Source organism: Protopterus annectens, chromosome 10.part0 (genome assembly GCF_019279795.1).
Source record: "Protopterus annectens isolate FY-2018-M chromosome 10.part0, PAN1.0, whole genome shotgun sequence".
In the NCBI taxonomy this organism is placed as follows: Eukaryota; Metazoa; Chordata; order Ceratodontiformes; family Protopteridae; genus Protopterus; species Protopterus annectens.
In genome coordinates, this window is record NC_056744.1 from 1,788,141,458 (window position 1) to 1,788,168,674 (window position 27,217).

Sequence of the window (27,217 nt, forward strand, 5' to 3'; positions counted from 1 at the left end):
GCTTAAGCCATGCTGCAAATATCTGCACGAGGTGCACTCAATATTTTGAGGCAAACGTGCAAAATAAAATATTCATAAATGATGCGACACTAAATAGCCCCAAGCTAGAAAATGAGGTATGACAGAATGCAATGTGTTTAAGCCCTAATTTCCCCATAACAAGATCAAAGACAACAGGAGATAGACCAGGACAGCTCTACACAGGCTTACTCTCTTGCCCCTCACAGATGCCCATTTTAATATCATGGATTCGACTCAAGGCGCTTTCAAGTCCCTAGAAGGGACACCCATATGACTACATCCAAGTCTGTATGACAAGCTGCAGGTACAGCAAGAAACATAAAAAAATAAAAACTACCAAAAAGCAGAGAAAAAGATACCCCAAGAAAAAGATCCACATGGTGTCCCTGAAAAGAATTCAAAGTTTTAGTACAATTACATAGCAGTGTGACAACTGCAGGCAATTATGAGCAGTCAACGCCCCATACTAATTGTGGAAACAGGCAATGATTTCCTGTTCTCTTGCTGGTAACATCAACTTATGAAATGTGACATCAACTAAGCAAAATTTAAGTGACCTGTCAAGGAAAACCATTAATGCAACATATTTCAAGTAGACACATTTTCAAGAACAAACCTGAAATTCGTGTTGTCACACCACACTTGACACTGGGAGACCAGAAATATCTATGATATATTATTTAGTTTTAATAAAAAAAATGAAACTAAGAAATTAACAAGTTAAACTTTTAACACTAAAGAATGTAGAGCTCTGTTTCCTCCCCCAGTGACCTGCCTTTTGACAAGAACCTCTAGCACTAGTTTGTCGGATGCTGACATGCCCTGTCTAGAACAGTAAGGAAAACAGGAATGAAGCGTTTCCCCTGGTGTTACTCGCTACTTCCCAGTTCAGAAAAGTAAGGCACAATATGGACGCATGACACTTTCCACATTAACATAACTCTCCCTTTAGTCACCTATGAAATGACCAGTTGTTGCCCACCCTACATCTGTCACCAAAGAGGAGGGGCACTTAAAAGACCATCTCGCTTCAGCTGAAATACACTGCACTTCCTAGTTCTCGCTTCAGCTGAAATACACTGCACTTCCTAGTGAGCTGTGACTGCTGAACCTGTGCAATCTGCTCACTCACTCGAAGCAGCTCTTCTTAGCAAGATAACCAGCATAACTGAGTCTTTCAGTTAACCCAGTCTTCTCCTGTTACAAGAATTTACCAGTTTTAAAGCAAAGCAATCGCAGCTTGCACCTTTCCAAACATAACACTTTTTATGTACCACCCAGGTGCACATGTGTGTACATTCAGATATTCCCTTCCTGTGATTAACCTAAACAATCTCAGTGTACAACAGCAGTACAGGTACAGACATAAGCCACGGCACTGCGTGTGCTTAACAGCAGTGCAGGTACATACATAATCCACGGCACTGCGTGTGCTTAACAGCAGTGCAGGTACATACATAAGCCACGGCACTGCGTGTGCTTCTAGCTCAGTAACTGCAGACTTTTCGCAGACGTCCTCCTGGCAATAAGTGCATAAACTCATGCTTCAAGGCAGAAGCCCCTGGAAAAAAAGCACCTCTTAGAATCCTTGTCATAGGCTCAATGGAAGTCAGTCAGTATAACATTAAATAAAGAAATAGTGTAGCAGAAATAAAAATTCTCATGAACAAGTCTGCATAGTCTGCATGGGAACAGGTCATACAGGAAAACTAGACAGTGCAAAACCCACGACAAGCTCCAGAGGACAACATACATGCCAAGCAGCACAGGCACAAGTAGTTTCGGAGTCGTCACAACTGAAACAAAGAAAACGGGGACGGCAGAGCTATCTCCAGGACTCAACACCATACCTGCCCCCAGCACATGACTATAGGCATGTGATCAGCTAAGGTGGGACCCTGCTTATTATGCTTCTACAAAACTGGGTGGACCAGGAAGGATTATGGGGGGAAAAATGAGATTAAGCTTAAGAGTTTAAATACTGGCCTTTCAAATACTACAAGAAACTATACAGAACAGTTTAGCTAAAATAAAAACACACCATTTACCAATTTTTCTTATATTTCTTTTTTGAGAACCATCCCCCAGGGCAGGTGATGAAGTTATTCTAATGTTAACCTGAGACTACAAGACCAAATCACAAAAATAGAAGTCCAAGCAGCTGATCTGGTCGAAGTGGTGATAAAGCAAAGTAATTAAACATCAGCATGTCATCGCCTGTACAACAGTCATTTTAAAAATTGTTACAGAAACAGAATAAGTTAGGCTACTTCAGCCAGCAAAGTGCTTCCCACTTATACATAACTCATGGATATGTACACATTTTCAAACTCCACAGTCGCACAAATTAATCCAGTCTTATCCTTTGGTCATAGTAAGTTACAGAGTTCTTATACTCTCAAGACATCAGAATTTCACTTGTGCTGGGAAAATAATACAGGAGTCAAGAACTACTGAATGCAATGCGTCTGTTAGCCCCTGTTCATTGCCAGTTGCCTGAATCAGCTGTAAGAGGCTTCTGCTCTTCTCCAACACACTGCGTCTTCCTTTTACCAAGTACTTAAGGCATTTCACACGGAGTCCACTGTAGTTATGAAGCTCTGAGAAACAGTACACAGCGGGCATATTGTCTAAATTGAGGTAGTTTTCACAAACAATATCTTCTAGGATACTCTGAAGTTCGTGAAGCAAGAACTGGCTAGCAGCAGAGAGCGTCTGCTGAAGCACAGAGTTCTCAAAGTCTGTATTTGTGGAGAGCTTTTCCAATTCATTCATGACAGGACAGGAATGCCTTCTGCAACCATGCAAGAAATGCATTAAAGCAGTAAATGCTGTATCAGACACTCCGCAGATGCGCACAGCTGTCTGCTGAGCTTCCAAATAGTCCCCTTCTAGCATAGCACCAAAGACATCAGAGCTGCAGGCTACTTCTCGACGAACTGCCTTTACAACATGTCCACTGTCCAGAACAAACTGAACATCCATTTTTCCACCTGGATCCAGCTGCTGGTATATACAGCCCACATTTCGAGAAATGTTTTCTAAAAGTTCAGCATCAATCTTGGCACGTTTTGCAGGATTAGTTGCGAAATCTGCCCAAGAAACAGTAACACAAATTGTATCACGGATCTGACCTTCACTCATGAGATGAGTAGATAGTTCCTGAGGGGATCCAACCAGAGCCGTAATGGAGTCCAATCCCATATACACATGGAGTGGATCCCTGCTTCTCACAAGAAATGCCAGCAAGCTGCGCAGACCTCCTTGATCGACCAGCAGTTTTCTGCAAACAGATACTTTCCTGAAAAGCAGAGGAAAAAAATAAATTAAGGTAGTGAAACATCTGACAAATCTTGTAAAGTCTCAAAGTTTAGACTTGTACCTTGTAAAGTCTCAGTTTAAACTGCCATCTTTTCCAAGCCAGTACATAATATAGAACCAAGTAGGTGCCTTCCTGCTCTACCCTAAAGTCTGCAGAAGCACATGACAAATCCTGCTGATCATGTACAAGAAACCACCCCACCCAACCATCTAGGACTTCAGCCAACAGGAAGCCTTAGCCAAACAACTATGCATTTTACTCGGGTAACATGGCAGTGCAGAAGTTAAGGTTTCAGCCTCACCCAAAGCTGCAAGGTTCAATCATGGCTTCCTGCCACTGTGTGTGAAGTTTGCATGTGTTTCTACATCTGCATTAAGTTTTGTACTATTTCCTCCCCAAAACATATCGTTTTGATGGCTCAGTTACACTGCACTCATACGTTACAAAAGTGTATAAAGCAGTAGCAGTACACATGGTGGTTTGTGACAAGCAAAGCAGTCGCAATACTCAGCTTTGTGATTTAAAAATTATATCTGTTGGCAAAGTTCAGAAAAGAAATGCAGTATACTTATGTCAGTCTACACAACAACAACAAATATACTCACCATTCAAGCACGCTTTTTCTAAGTACAATAAAGCATTCCTTTCTATTCTCTGGCAGACCAGCTAGTAAACAAAATATCAGAACAGACCTCTAGACAGTGGAATAGCTCTCTTCCCAATGTCATCAACAGGGAACAACAAAATAGTTTCACCTTCTGCAAAGTAGTAACAAGTAGCTGACTCCTCTCAAGGGTCAGCTCCCTTCCTTCACAGGGATAACTTCCAGAATCCCTTCTTTCTAGTCTAGGCAACACCAACTAGAGTCCTCACTGGAAACTCCTCAGACCCAAAGGTCACAAATCTATTATGCATTGGGTTAATGGGCTTCAAATACTCCAATGTGTAGCTGTTCATCAATACTACTAATATCCGTATTTTTATGTAGATTAATCTGCTTAAAGGGATTAAGCCCACCCAGTACACATCACTACTCTCTATATTAATATATACATAAAAAAAGAAGTTATGTTTTACCATAACGTTCCATCTCTGTTGTAGATCTTTGTTCATTCATTACTATTAGGACTTTGGTTCCATCCTCGGAACCGATACAGCCATTTCCAAGCTCACCCCAGCCAAAAATTCTCAGCCAAGACCTACCCACAATGCCCCTCTCCTAGTTACTCCAGATCGAGTTTGACCGCCCCTATATAATAGACATAGTAATAGAAAAACAGTCGAAGGCTCTGTCTGAGCAAATATCCTAACCAGGAGTTCCTAAAGTCCACCAGGAGTCCAGGCAGGGGGAAGGAGGGCGGGAAGTAATAAATGAACAAAGATCTACAACACCGATGGAACGTTATGGTAAGACAACTTCCTTATCTGATGCTGTAAATCTTTGTTCATTAATAACTATAAGGACAGAGTCTCCAGCTACCGGAGTCCTGGGTGGCCCTAAGGAATGATATTTCTGAGGACCATAGAACCAAAAGATACTCGTCCCCTGGAGGCCAAATCCAATTTGTAATGAGAAATAAAAGGTATGAGGTCTTGCCAAAGTGGCTGCTGCACAGATGATATCTATAAAAGCTCTGGAATGAAATGCTACAGAAGTAGCCATAAACCTGGTAGAATGAGCCATTATTCTGGAAGGTAAGGTTAGCTTATTCTGTTGGTAGTTGACGTTTCGAAGCCAGGAAGATAAAGTTACTTTGGAAACAGGTTTATCCAATCTGGGTCCTGCAAAGGCCACAAACAATTTCTGTTTTCCTGAAAGATTTAGTCCTGTCCAAATAACGAAGTTACCAATGTACATCAAGGGTGTCCAAAAAGTACACTCCTCTATTAGAATGCTGAGGGAAGAAAACCGGCAGGTCAATAGATTGATGGAAAAAAAACAGAAATGACCTTGGGCAAGAAAGAAGGGTCAGTACGAAGGGACACCCTATCCGTGTGGAAGATCAAGTAAGGTCTCTAACACTCAAGGCCTGCAGCTCACTCTTCTCACTAAGGTAAATGCTACTTGAAAAGTGAGGTTTTCCATGACAAAAATTTTAAATCACATGAATCAAAGGGCTCGGAAGGAGAACCTGTAAGAGACTGAAGTACCAAAGTCAAGTCCCAGGGTTCTAAGGGAGGCATGAACAGAGGTTTAACATGCAATACTCCTTTCAAAAATGTCTTGCATAGGCAGTGTGGCAATCGAAGAATTATCAAATCCATTATGAAAATTGGCGATAGCGTACAGTGATCGTCGATGCTCTGGCTCCTGCATGTAAAAGAGAAGTCAGGTATTGTAGGATCTTTTGAATAGGCACAGAGAAAGGGTCTAAGTTCTGATCTTTGGCCCAAATAGAAAACCTAGTCCATTTACTAGAATAAACTTTCCTGGTGGAAGGTTTGTGTGACGCCAGAAGAATTTCACAAACAGGAGATGGGATGTCAGGCAGCCTGGCAATCACTGGAAGTGGAGGAGAACCAAGCTGTAAGCTTGAGACTATGGCGGTTCGGATGAATCAGTCCCAGAGGATGAGACAACAGGTCTTGGTAATGATCCAGGATCCACAGGCTGTGAATCAGATGAGGCCATAGAAACGGGAACCAGATGTGACGGGGCCAGTAGGGAGCAATGAGGATAACTTTGTTCTTAACCTCTGAGCTTTCTGGAGAAATTTTGGAATGAGGGGAAATGGGGGACAGGCATACAAAAGATCCAGGGGCCAATCGTGCGGTAAAGCGTCCCTAGGGGGTTCCCCCTGAGGGGGGATCACGGCAAAGTAGCTTCTGCATTTGTAGTTTGGGGGAAGCAAACAGATCGCAGCAAGGCTTGCCCCAGCGTTGGAAGATCCGATACGCTGTTACAGGGTTGAGGGACCACTCGTGAGGCATCAGGTTGTTCCTGCTCAGATTGTTCGCAATAAGGTTGGAACTCACGGGAATGTGCGTTCCTATAAGAAAGCGGTTGGAAGCTATCGTCCAGTGCCAAATCCTCCTGGCTTCCCGATACAGAGGGTAAGACCTGGTTCTGCCTTGCTTGTTGATATACCAGACGACTGACATGTTGTCTGACTGAATTGCAATGGTCCCAGAGGGTAGGGATGCATGGAACGCTTGCAACGCTAAGAGAACTGCCCTCAGTTCCAGGACACTTATGTGCAAATTGGCCTCCATGGGGGACCAGGGTGCCTTGGACCGTCTTTCCCTAGAAATGCCCCCCCCCACCCTAACAGGGAAACGTCCATGGCCGTGGGGGGGGGGGGGGGAGACAGAATGGTTGACACCAAAGATTCGTTTGTGACTTCATCCACCATAGCATTTCTTCCTTGCAACAGTTTGTAAGACGTATCATGTGGTCAAGTGGGTGAGTAAGAAATGACCACTGCAAGATTCTCATGTGCAGCCGCACCAGTGGTACTAACATAATGGCAGCCAACATGGAGCCTAAGAGTTGCAGTACAAGACGTGCTGGTGCATAGGTCTGAGGAAGAAGGTCTTGGATTTGGTGTCTTACTTTCGAAAGCCTGTGAGGGGGAGAGAAGCTAGACAGGATGTTGTGTCGAAGACCGCTCCAATAAATTCCAGGGTCTTCGTTGGGGACATTTGATTTGTCCTTGTTGATCGTAATCCCCAAGTGGAGAGCAAGACCTTGAGTGTAAGACAGGCTGCGGACTAGGAGATTCCTGGTCGGAGCGGTAAGGAGACAATCATCTAGATGCGGAAACAGCTGAAATCCTTGTAGTCGAAGATGAGCTACTACACCTGCCATACATTTGGTGAACACTCTGGGGGGGGGGGGGCTGTCGAGAGACCAAATGGCAGTGCCCTGAACTGATAGTGGTTGGCTCCCAGCCGGAAGCGGAGAAACCTCCGGGAGCAGTGAGCCATCTTTATGTGGTAGTACGCGTCCTGGTGGTCTATAGAGCACATCCAGTTGTCCCTTCCTAGGAAGGGAAAAATGGACTGTACCGTGACCATCCAGAATTTTTGAGGTTTGACAAATTTGTTCAATAGGTTGAGATCCAGGATTGGTCTCCAGTCCCATCTTTTTTGGCATAAAAAAGAACCCTGAGTAAAACCCGGATCCTGTCTGGTCTGGTGGGACTGGTTGGAAGACTCTTTCTTAGCAGCTTTTCTATTTCTAAGGCTGCTAATTCCCTCTGATTGGGTGGTACATCGGGGATGCGTTTGACAGGTCTCGGAATTAAATCGAATGGTATATTATTCTCTGCACCCAAACATCGGTAGTAATAAGATGCCAGGCTGGTAAGTGTAGAGAAAAACAACCCCAGACTGCTTCCAGAGGAAAGCAATCAGGCCGCTGCTCAGGAACAATGGCACGGTCTGCCAGAGAAAGAATCTCTAGGGCCTAGTTATGCGGACCCCCTCTACCCCAAAAGGGGAGTCTTCCATACGAGTTGCCCCCGCTGCCCTGGGGGGATTGTTCACGAGTGTCACAAAAAGATCCTTGGGATTTCTTGAACCACACTTTTTCTCCCTTCTGGTTCCTGGAGTAGGACCTCTGGGGGTTGGAAAAGTGTACGCCCAAAAGTTCTTTCAGCCTTTCTCACTACGTGCAAGTGTCTCGTACTTTGGGTCCAAAAAGTGCAGATTCGTCAACAGGTGCACTGACGAAGGAAGATTTAAAGGGGTCTGCAAAGTCACACAACCCCATCCAAGCATTATGTCTCATGACAATGCCTGATGCGGCAGCTCGAGCTGCCCCCTCGGTGGTGTGAGATATCAAATGCATTGAGCAGTTTGAGATGGATTCAAGGGTAGCTAGCTGCGGGGCAACAGTGTCACAAACCTCATCAGGCAGTACCCCCTCCAAAGAGGAAGGCATTTTGGAAATTAGGTCTCTTTGGAGGCAAGTAAAGTGTGCCAGATAGTTCAGCGACCGAATGGCGAAGGTCGCTGAAGCATATGTCCCCTTCCCTAGTCTGTCCATAGTCCGGGACTCCCTGTTCAGAGGATGGACAGTGGAACTATCTTCAGCCAGTTCCCTCTTGGTGGCCGCCGCCACGACCATAGAATCAACTGTCAACTGCTTGGACCAATGGGGCTGGTCTTCAGGTGTAGATAAAATTTTGTCTGGCCTCTGGGGGACAGGTTCTATATTGTCCGGGGCCTTCCAGGCATGCTGCAGAATGAGGTTAACAAGGTCATCTGCCGGTGGGGTCACCCAGGAAGTAGTTGGCCAGGCACTGAAGGCCTGCAAGAACAACGATTCCTCAGAAGAAGGGTTAGAGGACTTCCAGTCTCCCCGCTGCTTGAGGATTTTGAGAATGTCCTTGAGTGAGATCTGGGGGAGACCGTGGGGACCCTTTTCCACTCATCACAATCAGCGTCTTCGGTGATAGACTCCTTCGGGGAATCAAGGTGCTTCCTCTTGCACCATTTCTTCTGGGAAAGCTCCCCAGTGGGATCTTCTGAGGAAGACTCCGGAAGAGGGGTTCCCTTGAAAGGGGGGGGGGTCTTGCGACTCCCGTGCCTGGGGTCCCGAAATAGAGGGTTGGGAGAGGTGCATGCTGGGGGTGGGGTTTTGATACTGATGTCATTGGTGCTGACTGCGAGCCTGCCAGATAAAGAACCCTCTCCATCACCTGGACAGCAGGCCCGCCTGAGGAGGGATGGGTGGCCGGGAAGGACAACCTTGGATATGGGGTCACACCCCACCCTGAGGAGCCCACCTCCAGATGAGGAGCTCCGAGAGGACTGGAAGCCGTCAGAGCAGTGGACATAGACAGCGCCAGCGAGAAAATAGGTGCTGGGCTAGGTACTAAGGTACGGACAGTCCAAGCACTACTCCGCAAAAAAGGGTCGTAAGTTGGGGAGTATCTTGTCCTTGGCAGATATACAAGTTTTGGAGCCGATGGAGCCAAAGAAACCATCGACACCGTGGCTGGGGATGGTGCCGAAACAGGTACAGTCATCGGAGCCAATGTCGGATCTAAGGATGGCACCAAAGTCAGTGGTGCCGAGGCTGGAACCAAAATAGGGGTGAAAATCATGGACGGCACTGAGGGAGAAGATACAGAACCTGTTGCCGAGGAGGTCTGCGTCGAGGGCACCGATGAAGCACGGAGCCGACTCCGTTCCATAATTGATGGAGATGCAGGAACAGAGTGACTCCGTTTTTCCTTATGTTTTTTGGTCTTTGGAGGGGGTGAGACCTCCGACCCAGACAGAGACTCCAAAAAAGGTGTCTTTATTAAACCTTTTAAAATAAGCTTATTTTTACATTCTGCTAGTGTACAATTACTAAAACTAGCACAAATATCACAGTCAGCTTTAATATGATCCACACCCAAAGAGTAGACACAATGTGCATGTGTATCCGAGTTAGGCATCACACTTGTCACACTATTTAAACCCCAACTTAGCTTTGTCTGACATAGTAAGGCAACAAGGCTATCCTAAAGAAAAAACAAAATAAGGGGAAGAAAAAGGTGAGAAAATACCAATGATGGTATTTAAAAAATAAAATTATCACAAGTGGTAAGGAAGGGCCTGTCAAAGGCAGGAGAGAGGGACAGTACCAATAATGGCAGAAATTAAATTACCAAGGTAAAGGGTAGGGAATAGAATTAGGTAATAGGCGACAGCGAGAAAAGTCTAAATTGACTAAAAAATTTTGAAGAGAAACTACCTTAAGAATGACAATTTTCTACTTAGTTTTGAGAGAGATGGCTAGCACGTCTGACTAGGAACGCGGCAAACGAGATCTGGAGTAACTAGAAGAGGGGCATTATGGGCAGGTCTTAGCTGAGAGTTTTTGGCTGGCGTGAGCTTGGAAATGGCCGCATTGGTTCCGAGGACGGATCCGAAGTCCTAAGAGTAATCAATGAACAAAGATTTACATCAGATTATACAACACCCACACCCACACAGTTTCAGTTCAAAATAACCATTCAGAATGCAGACAGGGTAAACTGCAGTATCAGAATATGAAGTTCTTTTAGCTGACACTTCTGAATGCAGACACTTGGTTAATGACAACTACTTAGCACCTTCTGTTTCTACTGGCTGCATGCCTACTCTTGCTTGCTTTGTTATGCACTCTGTTGCAAGGCCTAGTGCTCATTTGTGTCAAGCTGGCGCACCTGATTCTTCTGATTTCTGAAACAATCTCCTAATTCCATGGAAGTGAAATTCCGTTGAGAGACTGCTATTACTTGCTTGTAGTAATTTTTCATGCAGAACTTTTTTTCTTGGTTGCTCTGCTACGCGATGTGGAAACTACCAAGTACAGGAAACAGGCTAGCGGAGTATGTTTCTATCAGCTCTATGCATATTCTTTCTTGTTCTACACAGAGGTGTGCAGGGCAGCCTTATGCTCATTTGTGCCAAGCTGTCTGATGCTACATGTGTTGAATAGCTACGTACAGCAACCTATTAATCCATGCTACACACACACACACACACACACACACACACACACACACACACACACACACACACACACACACACCAGTAGGGATGCATTTACTTATCACCCTAATTCTAAGGGCCCAATATTCCACTACATGAATGTCAAAGAACATGGCTCCTTTCACTCTTCTATGCAAACGTCATTGTTTTGTTTTTCAAGCCACTGGGTCACTAGTTACTATGTTGTTTTGGTCTAACAGCAGATTGCACTATACCACTAAACATGACTCCTGTGGCTGCAATGTACAGACATCTTTTTAGAAAACAGCTCTGTGGCACTGGTCAGCCATATGTAATATATTATAATGTCTGCATGTTATATATGCACCGTCAGGTGCACAGTTATCACACATCACTCTATATTACTGCACTGTCAAGTAACTTTGCCATTTTACATTTTTGTAACTACACTATCTACTGTGATACCTGTGCTGCCCAGCCATACGGACTTTTTTTTTTTTACATGTTGCATTATGTTTTTTTTACATGTTGCATTATGCAGTACAAGTACAGCCTGTTTCATTACGTTACTGAGTCATACGTTTTTTTACTTGCACTTCTCCTCTAACCTGCTTTGGTTAGCTTAATGAGCCCCATACTTTACTGCACTGACATAACACCAGACCTCTGCCATCGTATGGCCACTGTCTGTTCTCACTTCATCTGCTGCCCATCGTAAAGCACTAGATACCTTGAGGCAGTGTAGCAAGTGTGTTATGCTCAGTAATCTCAATACCAGACACAGACTCCACCTCTGACAGGTATAAATACTGCCTCTCTCCTTCTGCAGCCATAAGCACAACACACTACCACAGCAAACAGGCAAACACACATCTCATTTATGCTGAGATACTCAATAAATCCCTTAAACACGCATCTCGTTTAAGCTGAGATACTGAATAAATCCCTTAAACACACATCCCATTTACACCGAGATACTCCATAAATCCCTTACACACACATCTCGTTTACACTGAGATACTGAATAAATCCCTTAAACACACATCTCGTTTACGCTGAGATACTGAATAAATCCCTTACACACACATCTCGTTTACGCTGATATACTGAATAAATCCCTTACACACATCTCGTTTACGCTGAGATACTGAATAAATCCCTTAAACACACATCTCATTTATGCTGAGATACTGAATAAATCCCTTAAACACACATCTCGTTTACGCTGAGATACTGAATAATCCCTTAAACACACATCTCGTTTACACTGAGATACTGAATAAATCCCTTAAACACACATCTCGTTTACGCTGAGATACTGAATAAATCCCTTAAACACACATCTCGTTTACGCTGAGATACTGAATAAATCCCTTAAACACACATCTCGTTTACGCTGATACTGAATAAATGCCTTCCCAAGCTTCCTAGGCAATGCACCACTAGAACCAGATATCACATTCGCACCTTACCCACCATACACAAAGATATCCACTTATTCTTTCAAAGAGGGATGCAAGAGTAGCACATCTAAAACCTTAAGGTAATCATAGCACTGCTTACTGCCACCAGTACAAGAAATGATCTAGTTACAGTGACTCGTTAGTTATACACATGGATGTCGCACTCACCAGGTCAAGCAAGGAAAAAGTGATTCTTAGCAGTCTTTGGGGTTATAGAATTCATTAGGAGCCTTAAACCCCTTCACCGCATCTATGTAAAAGACTCAAATGTTGCCCAAGTTAGAAGGAAAGAAATCGACACTCCACCATGGTGGAAAATGAAGACAGACCAAGCTGAGCACTCACTGTATCTGACTCAAGCTGGGAAACCGTTCAACTTCAGCAGCATCCTGCCATCACCAAGACTGATGAAAAGGCCACTATAGGTGTAGAAAGTAGGCCTTGCAACAGAGTGCATAACAAAGCAAGCAAGAGTAGGCATGCAGCCAGTAGAAACAGATGGTGCTAAGTAGTTGTCACTAACCAAGTGTCCGATGAAAAATAACAGATTTCCAACAACTGGCTTCATAATGGACATCATTCAAAAAGCATTTCCGCTTGGGAGGAGATGATGAAATGTCCGAGCATATTGGCAAAAACACTTTCTACACCTATACTGGCCTTTTTTTCATAGACTCAGACTGTTACGAGGCTAATGACCCGGGGACCTTTCTAAGGCTAGCCAAGTTTTCCCAAAAGAATGACGACGTCCTACATCCAAATAGGACATTAAGGTCCAGGCATCTATAAGCTACTTCTATATACAAGGGACATTGGTGCCAGGCCTGGTGTAAATTTCCTATTTCCCATCCACTGGTGTAGGATGCACTTAAACTGGGTAACAGAAGAACTCAGCTTCATATGAATGAGCCATTTCATAGGAAGGACAGTCTCATGGACACATCTCTCCGGCATGTTCTGTTCTAGTCACAGACAAAATTCTAGTCTCTAGACCTTGTATTTCTGGTACTCTGACTTACAGATATGTAGGAGAGTTATAAATGTGGGGTTTGCTGATGTCTTGTAAGCCAGGCATAGACCATCCCTCAGTAATCTATAGGAGACTGAGAAGACGGAAAGGGCTTTGAGGCACTCGTTATGAGGCAGATTTGTTGCACCGTGTATTCTTTTTGTAAGGAGCCTCTGAGGTCACTATTTGCCACATATGCCTGATCAGGTATATACCAAAAAGAGCACTGCACTCTATGATTGGTCTGATGGGATAATGACCTCTTTGGACGTACATGCCATGTCCTTACTTATAAATTGTGCAACACAAAAGGGATTTCCTCACCACTGTGGTGAAAAGGTGGTCAGAAGTAAAGCTACTTCTACATGCGTATCCATATCTTTGATCACTGGGTCAACTCTTACGAGCACATTATCAACACGATAGTTATCCCCAAAGGGTACAATTATGCACTTTTTAGCATTAAGTTTAAGACCATGGCTTTGGCACTGTTTGTTAGTCAGACATTGACCTTCTAGAAGAATGCTAGTGTGTGCAGGAGAGTTGATAACCCACAGCCTGCAATCATCTGCAAACTTAGTCCACCATAAACCTTAGCATTTGCTTCTATTTCAGAGAAATAGATTCCAAAAAGGAACAAGCTCAGTACAGAGCCCAGGGGACTCTACTAGTGGCTGACCTCTTGGTGGAGGTGTGGCCTCACCTATTTTGACCTATTGGGTCCTATCAGTGAAGAAGTCTGCTAGCCAGTGGATGATAAAAGTGTTTATACCTAAATCGGTGAGCTAGTCTATAATGCCTGAGTGGGGTACTGCATCAAAATCCTTGGCAAGGTTAAGGTAAGCTGTGTGCACAGCTTTACCTTCATCCAATGCTTTGGTGACCCCCTCAAAAAAAGTCGACCAGATTTAATACCTACGAGCTTCCTTTAACAATGCCGAACTGTGATGAGTCCAAAATTTACAGGTTATCTATGTCCTCATTTATCATGTCCATGACTACTTTTCCAAGGCCTTACATATGAGGCTGGTAAGACTTATGGGCCTGTAATTACCCAGATCAGTGGTTGGACCTCTTCTGTGCAGGGGAATGACTAGAGCCATCTTCCATTCCTTGGGCACAAAACCTGACTAAAGTCTCCAGCTGAAAAGTGAATCAAGTGGACCAGAGGCCATGTTTCATGTTAATTATTAAACATCCCGGGATGTTATCTGAGCCCTTTGATGCAGTGTTTTCAGTCTTGGAAAGTGCATTGATGACCTGTTCCCTATTAATGGTTGGGGGGTCTGTAGTATTTCATTTGGACTTCCGGGGGGAGAAATTTGAGCTGAACCTGTCAGACAAAAAGTTGGCAATGGCCTCTGGTTTCGCCTTTTTTAATTTCTCCACGTTTTTGGGTTTCTAATACCATGAGGGGAATGGACCCCATTTCTAAGTCAAAGTGTGATTTAAGTTCACGAAATTAGTATTATTTCAATTTTATGTTGGCCAGAAGGGCTCTTCTCAGCACCCGTAATGTGCCCAGTAAGGACGACTCCTGCAATTCATATGGAGTTACACATCTCGGTAACATATCTAAGTATGATTGTAAATTCTTTTTTAAAAGACCTATTGCTCCTACTACTACTGGAACGGAGTATCCGTCTTCCACATTGTCTTTGTTTCTGCCTGCAAATCCTGGTATTTTAAGACTTTGTGCCTCTCTGTATGTAAAACACTGTAGTCACTGGGTGTAGCAATTTCAATGATCAATGCTACTTTTGTCTTTTCCTGGACTACTATTTCTGGTTTTCTCGCTTTTATTTTTTTGAACTGTTGGTAATGGATGATCCCATGTGATACAAACTTCATTTTCTATCATGTTTACAGTGTTTTTCATCTACTTCAGTATTATGTTTGCATAATCCCCAATGAAACAGTCTTGCCACATTATGCCTTTCAGTATACAGTCCTTCTGTCATTAGTATATTACAACCAGCAAAAAGATGTGCAACTGTTTCCAATTCTGTTTTACAAAATCTATATTTGTCCATTTCTCCCACATGTTCAATGGACTTTATAAACAAACGTGTTCAGTGTGGGTGATGCCACTTACAAGTCCTGCACAATGGCGTGTATTCTTCCTGAGGTTACGGACCCAGCTGTAGAAAGCTTTGCGGTTGTCCTTTGTCTGGGAAGCTATTTTTTCTTCAAATTTTCAAATTTAGCCTTTGAAGTATTAATCAACCTTCTCAGCTGCCCATTTAGATCGGTCAGGGGGCTTTTGGTATGCATGGCTTTGTTCCTCCTATACTCTTGGCCAAGATTTTTCTTTTGGTTGAATAACCGATTGATTCCACCAGGGTGGCTTGTCTTTTGATTTGGTCTTTTTCATAATAGCAGGGAGACAGCTTGCTCTATACAGCTATCAGTATGACTGTACACAGATTTTGTAAACAGCTCAGCATATGCTATGGTGTTTACTGGGCTTGGGGTTACTTGGAATTTAGCCAAAGTGTTGTTTAGTAGTGAGAAAGGTTAAGCTTCGGAATACCTCCTAAAAGGTTTTTGGTTTCGCTGGAAACCAGAATTTAATTTTTGCTTCATGAAATACTCCCTTATAGTCAGATCTGATGAGCAAAGACATTAAACAAGGTGAGGAATATTGGTCACATCCATGTTCATACCCATGGTAAAAGAATGGACCAACTGTTCCAGGATGTTGGTATTAAAGTTTAGGCATCGCTGGGCTTGTGCATTAGAAGTGGTGTAGGATTCCCAATGTATACAGGGGTAGCTGAGATCCTCCATGAATATCGAACGGGGTTGAATGGTGGGGGACTCTAGTATGTTGAGATAGGCAGTATGGGTTTCCTGGGACATGGAAGGGGACCTATAGGTTGCAAGGATATGATGCAACAATTTATGGAGAGCTGCTCATGCACAAGTTCCAATGGGTCATACACTAACTAGTCTGGATATGAGGTTGATTTTAGTATAGACAGACTCCTCCACCTTTAGTTTCCTCTTCTGCAATACCTGGTCTAAAGGTGAGAAAGGCATTTCAATGTTGCATTGCTGGGGTACTCTGACTTTAAACCATGTCTCCATTACTACACAGATGTATACACTGTCCAGAGAGGAGGCGGCTTGCAGGAAGTGGAGTTTCTTGGTTCACAGGTAGGTACTAGGCTATCTGCCCGAAGGCATTTATAAGCCTAGCCAGAATGTGTTGGCATTCGTCGCCCCCGGGTAAAACTTCAGCATTGAGCAGTACCGCCTTCAGATATTCCTTCATAGGTTTAGTTAAGTCGGTAGGTTTATTAGTTTGGTATTGCTTAAAAAAGGCACTACGGGGGTGGAAAAGGTCTTTGCCAATATCTGAAGTGCAGACCATCTTTGGCAAAGCAGTGCTGTCTGTCAACCATGTCCTCCCAGGCTGTCAAATACTGTACCTCCCTGATTGACACCAGAGGCTAAGCCAATTGTTAAAAATCCGTCATTTTCTGTTGATAACACAGCACCATTCTTGGAGAAGTTAGTCTGATTCTAAGCTCATACCTGCCTGAGATGATCAGCAAGCTCAATAATGTCTTGCTTCATATAATTAAGGGAGGTACGTCTCGGGTCATTAACACCCACACAGACTATGACAGAGTCATACTGTGGTTCAATGACCTGAATGCCTGAATCAATACCCTAGATCTTCCAAATTACAAGTCGAGCCTGTATAAATCTGGCACTGTTCTATACCAGAGGCCTGAAAAAAAACAAAGAAAGGCCAGACCTTGAGGTATTCCTGATCAGTAAGCACATGTCCAAGTCAAGCCTGTATAAATCTGGCACTGTTCTATACCAGAGGTCTGAAAAAAAAAACAAAAACGAAAGGCCAGACCTAAATTTGACACTGGTCTATACCAGAGGCCTGGAAAAAAACAAAGAAAGGCCAGACCTTGAGGCATTCCTGATCAGTAAGCACATGTCCAACTAAGCCCAAAATACTAACATCCCCATAAACCTGGGCTCAAGCTACTATCACTTGTTTAAATGTCTGGCAACTAAAGCAGCATATCTGCAGGAGATCGTATTTATCAGCATTCCCATAACCTCACAGAAAATCCAGCAAGATAATGACCTTGAACTTGCAGACATCCTAGTGTCCATAGACAAGACCAGTTATCATAACACTGTCAACTACAGAACCCCTTCTATGACTCCAGGAAACTAACCTCAAGAAACATGTCCCTAATTACTTACATCTTGGGGAATTTCAACCAATCCATACATACGACAAATAAATATTTATTAACATTAACTCCTCTCAACCTGTTGATACCCTTTACAACAGCCATTTTGGCGACTTGGTTCTCACTAACATAGCACCAAACTGCTCCACATCTAAAGTATTCCCATCCATGACCACATCTGAGCAACACACCGCTTCTCCGAGAACTCACAACCTAAAACTGCACCTATCTTGACTGCATTCAGACATTACGCTTGGTCAAATCTCCTAGCATAGACAATCCTCTAATATCTCACTCTAGTACTATAATTTTCTTAGCCAGTTTAACAATGTCGCCTTAGCTGCTCCCTTCCTTTACCTGATCCATACAGGTACAATTTTAATTTAAAACTGAATTCTTGATCTTTTTGAGGAGATTCTAAAGTTGCTCGTCGTGGGCATCCCAAAACAAAAGTAGCTGCCTATACCACTGATGTCTAGACCCACCTTAACTCCTATACTGAAGGCTTTGTCCCAATATGTGACAAGCATGGTGGCAAATTTAAAAACCATCCCTATGGTGAAACCCTAGGTATAAAAAACAGGGAAAAGCTTCTCGCACTACTGAATAAAGTGAAATTCTCTGATTTTATAGGACAGCCAAAGAAAAGTCTGCAAGTAACTGGGCCAAATATCAAAATGTTTGAAGCCAGTTATTAGATGAACATCACTGCCTCAGCCAAAGACAGAACATAAACCATTCGTTATGTTAGGAACTTCAGAACCACCACCGAACAATGCACAGCCGATCTCAAACGGCACCACCTATTCCAACCCAGGTGATACAGCCAACATGCTCATTAACAAATGTAGTTCCAACTTCTTCCTTCTCTCATCTCCTAGCTTGTTCTCCCTACGACTCAGCTCATCTCCTAGCTTGTTCTCCCTACGACTCAGCTCATCTCCTAGCTTATTCTCCCTACGACTCAGCTCATCTCCTAGCTTATTCTCCCTACGACTCAGCTCATCTCCTAGCTTATTCTCCCTACGACTCAGCTCATCTCCTAGCTTATTCTCCCACGACTCAGCTCATCTCCTAGCTTATTCTCCCACGACTCAGCTCATCTCCTAGCTTATTCTCCCACGACTCAGCTCATCTCCTAGCTTATTCTCCCACGACTCAGCTCATCTCCTAGCTTATTCTCCCACGACTCAGCTCATCTCCTAGCTTATTCTCCCACGACTCAGCTCATCTCCTAGCTTATTCTCCCTCGACTCAGCTCATCTCCTAGCTTATTCTCCCACGACTCAGCTCATCTCCTAGCTTGTTCTCCCACGACTCAGCTCATCTCCTAGCTTGTTCTCCCTACGACTCAGCTCATCTCCCAGCTTGTTCTCCCTCGACTCAGCTCATCTCCTAGCTTATTCTCCCTGACTCAGCTCATCTCCTAGCTTATTCTCCCACGACTCAGCTCATCTCCTAGCTTATTCTCCCACGACTCAGCTCATCTCCTAGCTTGTTCTCCCACGACTCAGCTCATCTCCTAGCTTGTTCTCCCACGACTCAGCTCATCTCCTAGCTTATTCTCCCTACGACTCAGCTCATCTCCTAGCTTATTCTCCCTACGACTCAGCTCATCTCCTAGCTTATTCTCCCTACGACTCAGCTCATCTCCTAGCTTATTCTCCCTACGACTCAGCTCATCTCCTAGCTTATTCTCCCTACGATTCAGCTCATCTCCTAGCTTATTCTCCCTACGACTCAGCTCATCTCCTAGCTTATTCTCCCTACGACTCAGCTCATCTCCTAGCTTATTCTCCCTACGACTCAGCTCATCTCCTAGCTTGTTCTCCCTACGACTCAGCTCATCTCCTAGCTTGTTCTCCCTACGACTCAGCTCATCTCCTAGCTTGTTCTCCCTACGACTCAGCTCATCTCCTAGCTTATTCTCCCTACGACTCAGCTCATCTCCTAGCTTATTCTCCCTACGACTCAGCTCATCTCCTAGCTTATTCTCCCTACGACTCAGCTCATCTCCTAGCTTGTTCTCCCACGACTCAGCTCATCTCCTAGCTTATTCTCCCTCGACTCAGCTCATCTCCCAGCTTGTTCTCCCACGACTCAGCTCATCTCCCAGCTTGTTCTCCCTCGACTCAGCTCATCTCCTAGCTTGTTCTCCCACGACTCAGCTCATCTCCTAGCTTATTCTCCCTACGACTCAGCTCATCTCCTAGCTTATTCTCCCTACGACTCAGCTCATCTCCTAGCTTATTCTCCCTACGACTCAGCTCATCTCCTAGCTTATTCTCCCACGACTCAGCTCATCTCCTAGCTTATTCTCCCACGACTCAGCTCATCTCCTAGCTTATTCTCCCTACGACTCAGCTCATCTCCTAGCTTATTCTCCCACGACTCAGCTCATCTCCCAGCTTATTCTCCCTACGACTCAGCTCATCTCCTAGCTTATTCTCCCTACGACTCAGCTCATCTCCTAGCTTATTCTCCCTTCGACTGAGCTCATCTCCTAGCTTGTTCTCCCTACGACTCAGCTCATCTCCTAGCTTATTCTCCCACGACTCAGCTCATCTCCTAGCTTATTCTCCCTCGACTCAGCTCATCTCCTAGCTTGTTCTCCCTACGACTCAGCTCATCTCCTAGCTTGTTCTCCCTACGACTCAGCTCATCTCCTAGCTTATTCTCCCTCGACTCAGCTCATCTCCTAGCTTATTCTCCCACGACTCAGCTCATCTCCTAGCTTATTCTCCCACGACTCAGCTCATCTCCTAGCTTATTCTCCCTCGACTCAGCTCATCTCCTAGCTTATTCTCCCTCTGACTCAGCTCATCTCCTAGCTTATTCTCCCACGACTCAGCTCATCTCCTAGCTTATTCTCCCACGGCTCAGCTCATCTCCTAGCTTGTTCTCCCACGACTCAGCTCATCTCCTAGCTTATTCTCCCACGACTCAGCTCATCTCCTAGCTTATTCTCCCTCTGACTCAGCTCATCTCCTAGCTTATTCTCCCACGACTCAGCTCATCTCCTAGCTTATTCTCCCTCGACTCAGCTCATCTCCTAGCTTATTCTCCCTACGACTCAGCTCATCTCCTAGCTTGTTCTCCCTACGACTCAGCTCATCTCCTAGCTTATTCTCCCTACGACTCAGCTCATCTCCTAGCTTGTTCTCCCTACGACTCAGCTCATCTCCTAGCTTATTCTCCCTGCGACTCAGCTCATCTCCTAGCTTATTCTCCCTACGACTCAGCTCATCTCCTAGCTTATTCTCCCTACGACTCAGCTCATCTCCTAGCTTGTTCTCCCTACGACTCAGCTCATCTCCTAGCTTATTCTCCCTACGACTCAGCTCATCTCCTAGCTTATTCTCCCTACGACTCAGCTCATCTCCTAGCTTATTCTCCCTACGACTCAGCTCATCTCCTAGCTTATTCTCCCTACGACTCAGCTCATCTCCTAGCTTATTCTCCCTACGACTCAGCTCATCTCCTAGCTTATTCTCCCTACGACTCAGCTCATCTCCTAGCTTATTCTCCCTACGACTCAGCTCATCTCCTAGCTTATTCTCCCTACGACTCAGCTCATCTCCTAGCTTGTTCTCCCTACGACTCAGCTCATCTCCTAGCTTATTCTCCCTACGACTCAGCTCATCTCCTAGATTATTCTCCCTACGACTCAGCTCTTGTCTACAGCTTGAAGATGCCTCTGAAAATTCCAACTGCTCTCTACAAAGCCAAAAATACCAGCTCGATGAGTCTTGACAGCATATCAGTGTGTCACAGAGTCAATACTAAACAAAATTGAACAAATTCACTAGTAATCCAATTTACTTGTAGCCTTTCCACCTGACATACCAGAGAACTGAAGAACGGACATAGTGGTACTCCTACACAAAGGTGGTCCTATCACGCAGCATGAGGAATACAGGCTAATTAGTCTCTACAGCACTGTTTGTAGAGTAAGAGAGCAAGACAGCATGAACATTTTTAAAGATATAAGCAACCGATCATCCCTCATGCAAAAACAACTCAGTTTTGGGAAAGGTAGGTCCTGCCTAACAACTCTGGAGGACTTCTTTGACTACATAAAAGAAGCACTTGACAATGGACAGATGGGGACACAGCATACCAAAAAAGTACAGTTTTGTACCTACCATAAATGTAGATGTCCGAGAGGAATGCATCTGCAGTCCTAACAAATGGGTTGTCCTGCCTCAGGCAGCCCTTCGGTCGGCCGGATTCCAAAGTCTGGGTCTGGCCTCGGCTGATGTCGCACTTCACCCGACGTCACTGCTACTGTCAATTGGGTATAAAGGCATCAGCCTACGCCATTTTCCTCAGTCTTTCTTGCCCCAGATGCCAGGTGCCCTCTAGGAAGGCTAAATTTGGATAAATGCAAATGATTCCAAATAGTAGAGAGCAAACAACAAATAAACATGTATGTACATATATACAAACAAATACACCATAATAGATTCCCCCAGCTAGCTACAAGATGGGCAAATACCCTAGGAGTACCACAGAGGGGAAGGAGGGCGGGTAATCCTGACTGCAGATGCATTCCTCTCGGACATCTACATTTATGGTAGGTGCAAAACTGTACTATGTCCTTCAAGGATGCATCTGCAGTCCTAACAAATGGGTAGAATACCATAGCCAAACTGGGGGAGGAGGCACTAAGAAGATTATGGTGTATGTCTTTGGTAGCCACTCCTCGTAAGAAAGCTGTAGTAGTGGCTGTAGCCCTTGTGGAGTGAGGTCTGATGTTTTCTGGAGTTGTCTTCCCATGAAAGGAGTAACAAAATCTAATGCAATTTCCTATCCATTTTGAGATTGTCTGTTTTGAAATTGCTTTTCCTTCCATTCCTGCTGCATATGCTACCAGAAGCTGGTCAGTTTTTCTATTGTTCTTGGTTCTGTCCAGGTAGTAGCGCAATTGTCTGTGTACATCCAAGGTGTGCAGTAGTCTTTCCCCCCTGTTCTGTGGGTTGGGGAAGAATGTTGGTAGGTGGATTGCTTGGTTCAAAGATACCCTAGAGACCACCTTTGGCATAAAAGTAGGGTTAGTTCTCAAGGACACTCTATCCTGATGGAAGATAAGGAAGGGCTGTACTGCCATTAATGCCTGTAATTCAGAAACCCTACTTGCTGAAGTGATTGCAAGCAGGAAAGCAGTTTTCCAAGATAAGAACTGTAATTCTGCTGTTGCTGCTGGTTCAAAAGGGGGAAGTGTTAACTTTTCCAGCACAAAGTTCAGGTCCCATGCAGGCAGAGGTGGCTTCCTTGGAGGCTTTACATTTTTAATTCCTCTCAAACTGCCTGAGTAGAGGATGAGAGAAGACTGGAGGATCCATGTTGTATTCTGCTGAAATTGCTGATGCATGAATCTTGATGGAGGAGTAAGACAGGCCATTGTGGAAAAGTTCTGCTAAATATTCCAGGATGTTAGCTATGTTTGCCAATGATACATTTTGTCCTTTTGCTGTACTCCAAATGAGGTATCTTTTCCATTTTGCTGAATAAGTCTACCTTGTGGAGGGTCTGCGAGCCTCCAGGATAATGTCTTTAACCCTCTGAGATAGTTCTGGGTTATTTTGTTTTATGTAATATTCCAAGCAGCTAGCTGTAGTGTTTTCAAGTTTGGATGTAGGATCTTGTAGTTGTTCTGTGTTAGCAGTAAAGGAACCAGAGGTAGAGGCCATGCGTGTGTCCGAGACATACTCCTCAGTAGCGGGTATCATTGCTGCCTCGGCCAGTCTGGAGCTATCAGTATGATCCTTGGGTGCTCTTCTTTGATCATCAGTAGCACTTTGTGCATCAAAGGTAGAGGTGGGAATGCATATGCTGTTAGGTTTTCCCATCTGAAGGATAGGGAGTCCACCTTCCAAGCAAGTGGGTGGTATGTCCTTGTGCAGAATTTTCTTAATCGGTGGTTGTGTGGGGATGCGAACAGGTCTATTTCTGGTAGCCCCCATTTCTCTGTAATGGTTCTGAAGATGTCCGGATGCAGCATCCATTCATGGGCATCCGTGGTAGTTCTGCTTAATGTGTCTGCTAATATATTTTCTTTTCCTGGCACGAATAAGGCCTGGAGCTGAATGTTGAGGTTCAGGGCCACATTCCACAGGTCCATTGCCATCCGGCATAGAGGATATGAATGTGTGCCTCCCTGCTTGTTGATGTACCACATAACTGTGGTGTTGTCCGTCCTTATCAGCAAATGACCCTGTTGAAGAAACGGTCTGAATGTCTGAATTGCCTGTTTCACTGCCAGCATCTCTTTTAGATTTATGTGTAGGTTCAGCTGGTCTTGTGTCCATAGGCCTTGTATGCACTTGTCCGCCATGTGTGCCCCCCAGCCGAGGTCCGAGGCGTCCGTGGTGGTAGTCTGGCTTGGGTGAGGGCTGTGGAAAGGCATTCCTTTGTTCAACTGACAGGCCTGAGCCCACCACAGGAATTCCTGTTTCAGGCATGGAATTATTGGAATTTGGGTTTCTAGGCTGTGCTTGTGCTGAGACCATAAATTCCTTAGGTACCATTGCAACTTCCTCATATGCAGTCTGGCATGTGGGATCAATATTATGCAGGATGCCATGTAACCCAGGGCTTGCAGGATTTTCCTTGCTGTGAGCTGGTTCTGCGTTGTTAAAGCCTTGAAGTAGAGTGGTAGTTGCTCTTGCTTTTCTGCTGTGAGAAATGCCATTTGATTTGATGTGTCCAGTTCTGCACCCAAGAATGTGATCCTTTGGGATGGTACCAGCCTTGACTTTTTTATGTTGACTGTGTATCCCAAGGCCTGCAGTAGGTGAATAACCTTTTCCAAATCTTTTGTTAATTTGTTCTTGTTGTCCGCTTGTAGCAGGCAGTCGTCCAGGTATGGATAAATTTGAATTCCCTGAAGCCTGCAATGAGCAATTACTGATGCCAGGCATTTCGTGAATACTCTGGGCGCAGTAGATAAGCCAAAGGGCAATGCTGAGAATTGATAATGCTCTGATCCTGCAAGAAATCTGAGGTATCTTCTGCAATCTGGTCGAATAGGGACGTGCAGGTATGCCTCCTTGAGATCTAGAGTCTCCAGCCAAGCCTCCTTGCCCAGCATGGGAAGAAGGTGCTGTAGGGTCAGCATTTTGAATTTTGGAACAATGAGATATGTGTTTGAGAGCGGACAGGTCGAGAATAGGCCTCCATTGATTTTCTTTTCTTGGCACCAGGAAAAGTCTGGAATAAAATCCTTGTCCTTGTTCCATAGCCGGTACCTTTTCTATAGCTCTCATCCTTAGTAAGTGGTTGATTTGTCCTAGAGCGTTTGTCTTTTGGTTTGGTGGTAGGTTTGGCATTCCTCTCTTCCTTGGTAGAGTATGGAAGTGAAACCTGTAACCTTTGTCTATTGTCTGTAAAATCCATTTGTCTCCTGTAATGTAATGCCAGTTTACTGAAAATAAGGCTAGCTTTCCGCCTAAGGGTGCTTCCAGTTGTTCCCTGGTAGGCGGTATCAGAGCCAAGTCACTGTGACTGTCCTGTGGAAGTGGTAGTAGTCGGATCTGCGGGAGTACTTCTCTGGTTGTTAGGCTGCCACTGACGTCCCCTGTTGGGACCTCTGGATTGACCTCTGCCTCTTGAGCGCCTATTTCTGCCTCTCTGTGCTCTGGTGTCTGGAAAGGACCAATTCTTCGAAGGCCAATTTCTACTAAACCTAGGAGGCTGGACCTGGAAGAAGTCCTTGACTGTTTGGACAGATTTTGCTTTTTCCTCCACCTTCTTTAATACTTGCTGTGCAGGGGAACCAAACAAACTGAGTTTCTCCATGGGAGCATCTAGGAGCTTTGACTTTACATGGTCTGGTAAGGATTGCTCTTTTAACCATGCATGCCTTCTGATCACTGTACCAGTCATAGCTGATCTAAAGGAAGCCTCCAGTGCATCATAGCCGCATTTCAAGGAATGATTACTGACCTGCTGAGTGTTATGTACCAAATCCTGCAGGGACTTACGGTCTATAGGTTCAGGAGAGGATAGTTTTTTATTTAACTGATCTAACAAAAATTCCTGATACTGAATCATGTGGAATTGACAGTTTAAAGCCCTAGTCGAAAGTGTAGCAGAAGTATAAACTTTTTAACCCCATCTCTCTAATGCTCTAGATTCTCTTTCAGAGGGGAGGGGGTTTTTGGCAGTTGCTACAGCTTTGGGGCCCTGAGAAATAGTTTCTGGATCTGCAATAGGAGCCTTATACAGGTGATAATGTGTGACCGGGACCCTGTAGTATCTGTCGGGCTTAGCAGGGGCCGGAGGAAGAGAGTCAGGGGCAGTACAAGCATCATTGAATGCATCATTCACAACTGTTAGTACTGGAGGAATGGCTAAAGGCCTATGCTGTGGCAAATGCAAAAAGGTCCTGAGCCGTTTCCTAGAATCTGAAAAATCCTGGCCCTGCCATTGAAATTGTTCCCTCATAGCAAGCAAGGTTTCCCCAAAAGAAAATTCCTCAGGAGGAGAGGCAGAAGGAATGGAGTCTTCTGTGTCAGAATCCTCATAGGGAGAATAAGGGCCTTCTGGAGGATTTGAGTTGTCTGAATCATCAGAAGAATAATCTGTAGAAAGTGGTTCAGGGGGCTCTGCTCTAGGCCTCTTCTCTGGAGGGGGATGAGAGGCCCTGTCAGGGTGAGGTTGGGATCCCCTGATCAAAGAAATGAGATCCTCTGCCAGGCTAAGCATTTGGGAACTAGAGCTAGGCCTGTGTGAGGGTGTTTTAGAAGGCAAGGCCTTAGAAGATTTAGCTGCTTTAGCCCTAGAGAAAGCCTTGATAGACATGGATGCAGGGGGCCTAGCAGCACCACGTGCAGGAGTGGATATGTCTAAAGGAATAGTATCTGATAAATCCTGGGTGCCTGCTACAGCAGGAGAAATTTCAGTAGCAGATTCAGCCATGCTGTGTGAGGCCTCGGCTGCAGGAGGAATGCTTTCGGCCGAAGGAAGAACCGAGGACTCTGTTTCAGCCGAAACCGAGACACTCGCGGTTGGCTTAACCGTGGTTTCGGCCGAAACCACGGACCACGAGTGTCGGTCCTTTTCCTTACGCTTTTTAGCTAATTGTGAAGTCGGAGTCTCCAACGGCATTTTGTAAGCAAAAGCGGAACCAAAAAACTCCTCCACAAACTCCGACCGACGTCTAAGTGTTCGTCAGTTGAAGGAAGCACAGGCTAGACAAGCTGCTACGTCGTGGTCTGGGCCTAAGCAAGGAAGGCAGTAAGAGTGGAAATCCTTATGAGGTATTTGTTTCCCACAAGTTAAACAATTATTTACTTTTTCTGACATCGGCTGAGGCAAGAAAGAGTCCCCAACAGGGTACTTAGCTTTTTAGAAGTCTTCGGTAGTAGAAATCTCTTGATCTGACCGACCGGCACTTGCGAACAGCTTCTGCTTCGGGCACCGCGCGGCAAGAAAGACTAAGGAAAATGGCGTCGGCTGATGCCTTTATACCCAATCGACAGTAGCAGTGACGTCGGGTGAAGTGCGACATCAGCCGAGGCCAGACCCAGACTTTGGAATCCGGCCGACCGAAGGGCTGCCTGAGGCAGGACAACCCATTTGTTAGGACTGCAGATGCATCCTTGAAGGACATCTGGCCAAGGCCTTCTATACTATCGCATGCTCTGTTTAAATATGAACCCCAACATAATCCGCTGGACAGTGGACTGTCTCACAGACAGCACTTAGAGGGAGTTGATGACACTCTCCTCTAAATGGG

At 44.8% G+C, this 27,217-nt stretch overlaps 1 protein-coding gene across 1 annotated transcript in view; it reads right to left on the reverse strand.

Moving 5' to 3' along the window:
* Positions 1 to 684: 684 nt before the first annotated feature.
* ARMC5 (armadillo repeat containing 5) overlaps positions 685 to 27,217 on the reverse strand; it is a 197,997-nt gene continuing 171,464 nt past the window's right edge. Inside the window, exon 7 of the mRNA XM_044086609.1 lies at positions 685 to 3,322. Coding sequence (XP_043942544.1) covers positions 2,428 to 3,322 — 895 coding nt within the window. The 3' untranslated portion in view covers positions 685 to 2,427. The remainder of the gene's footprint in view (positions 3,323 to 27,217) is intronic.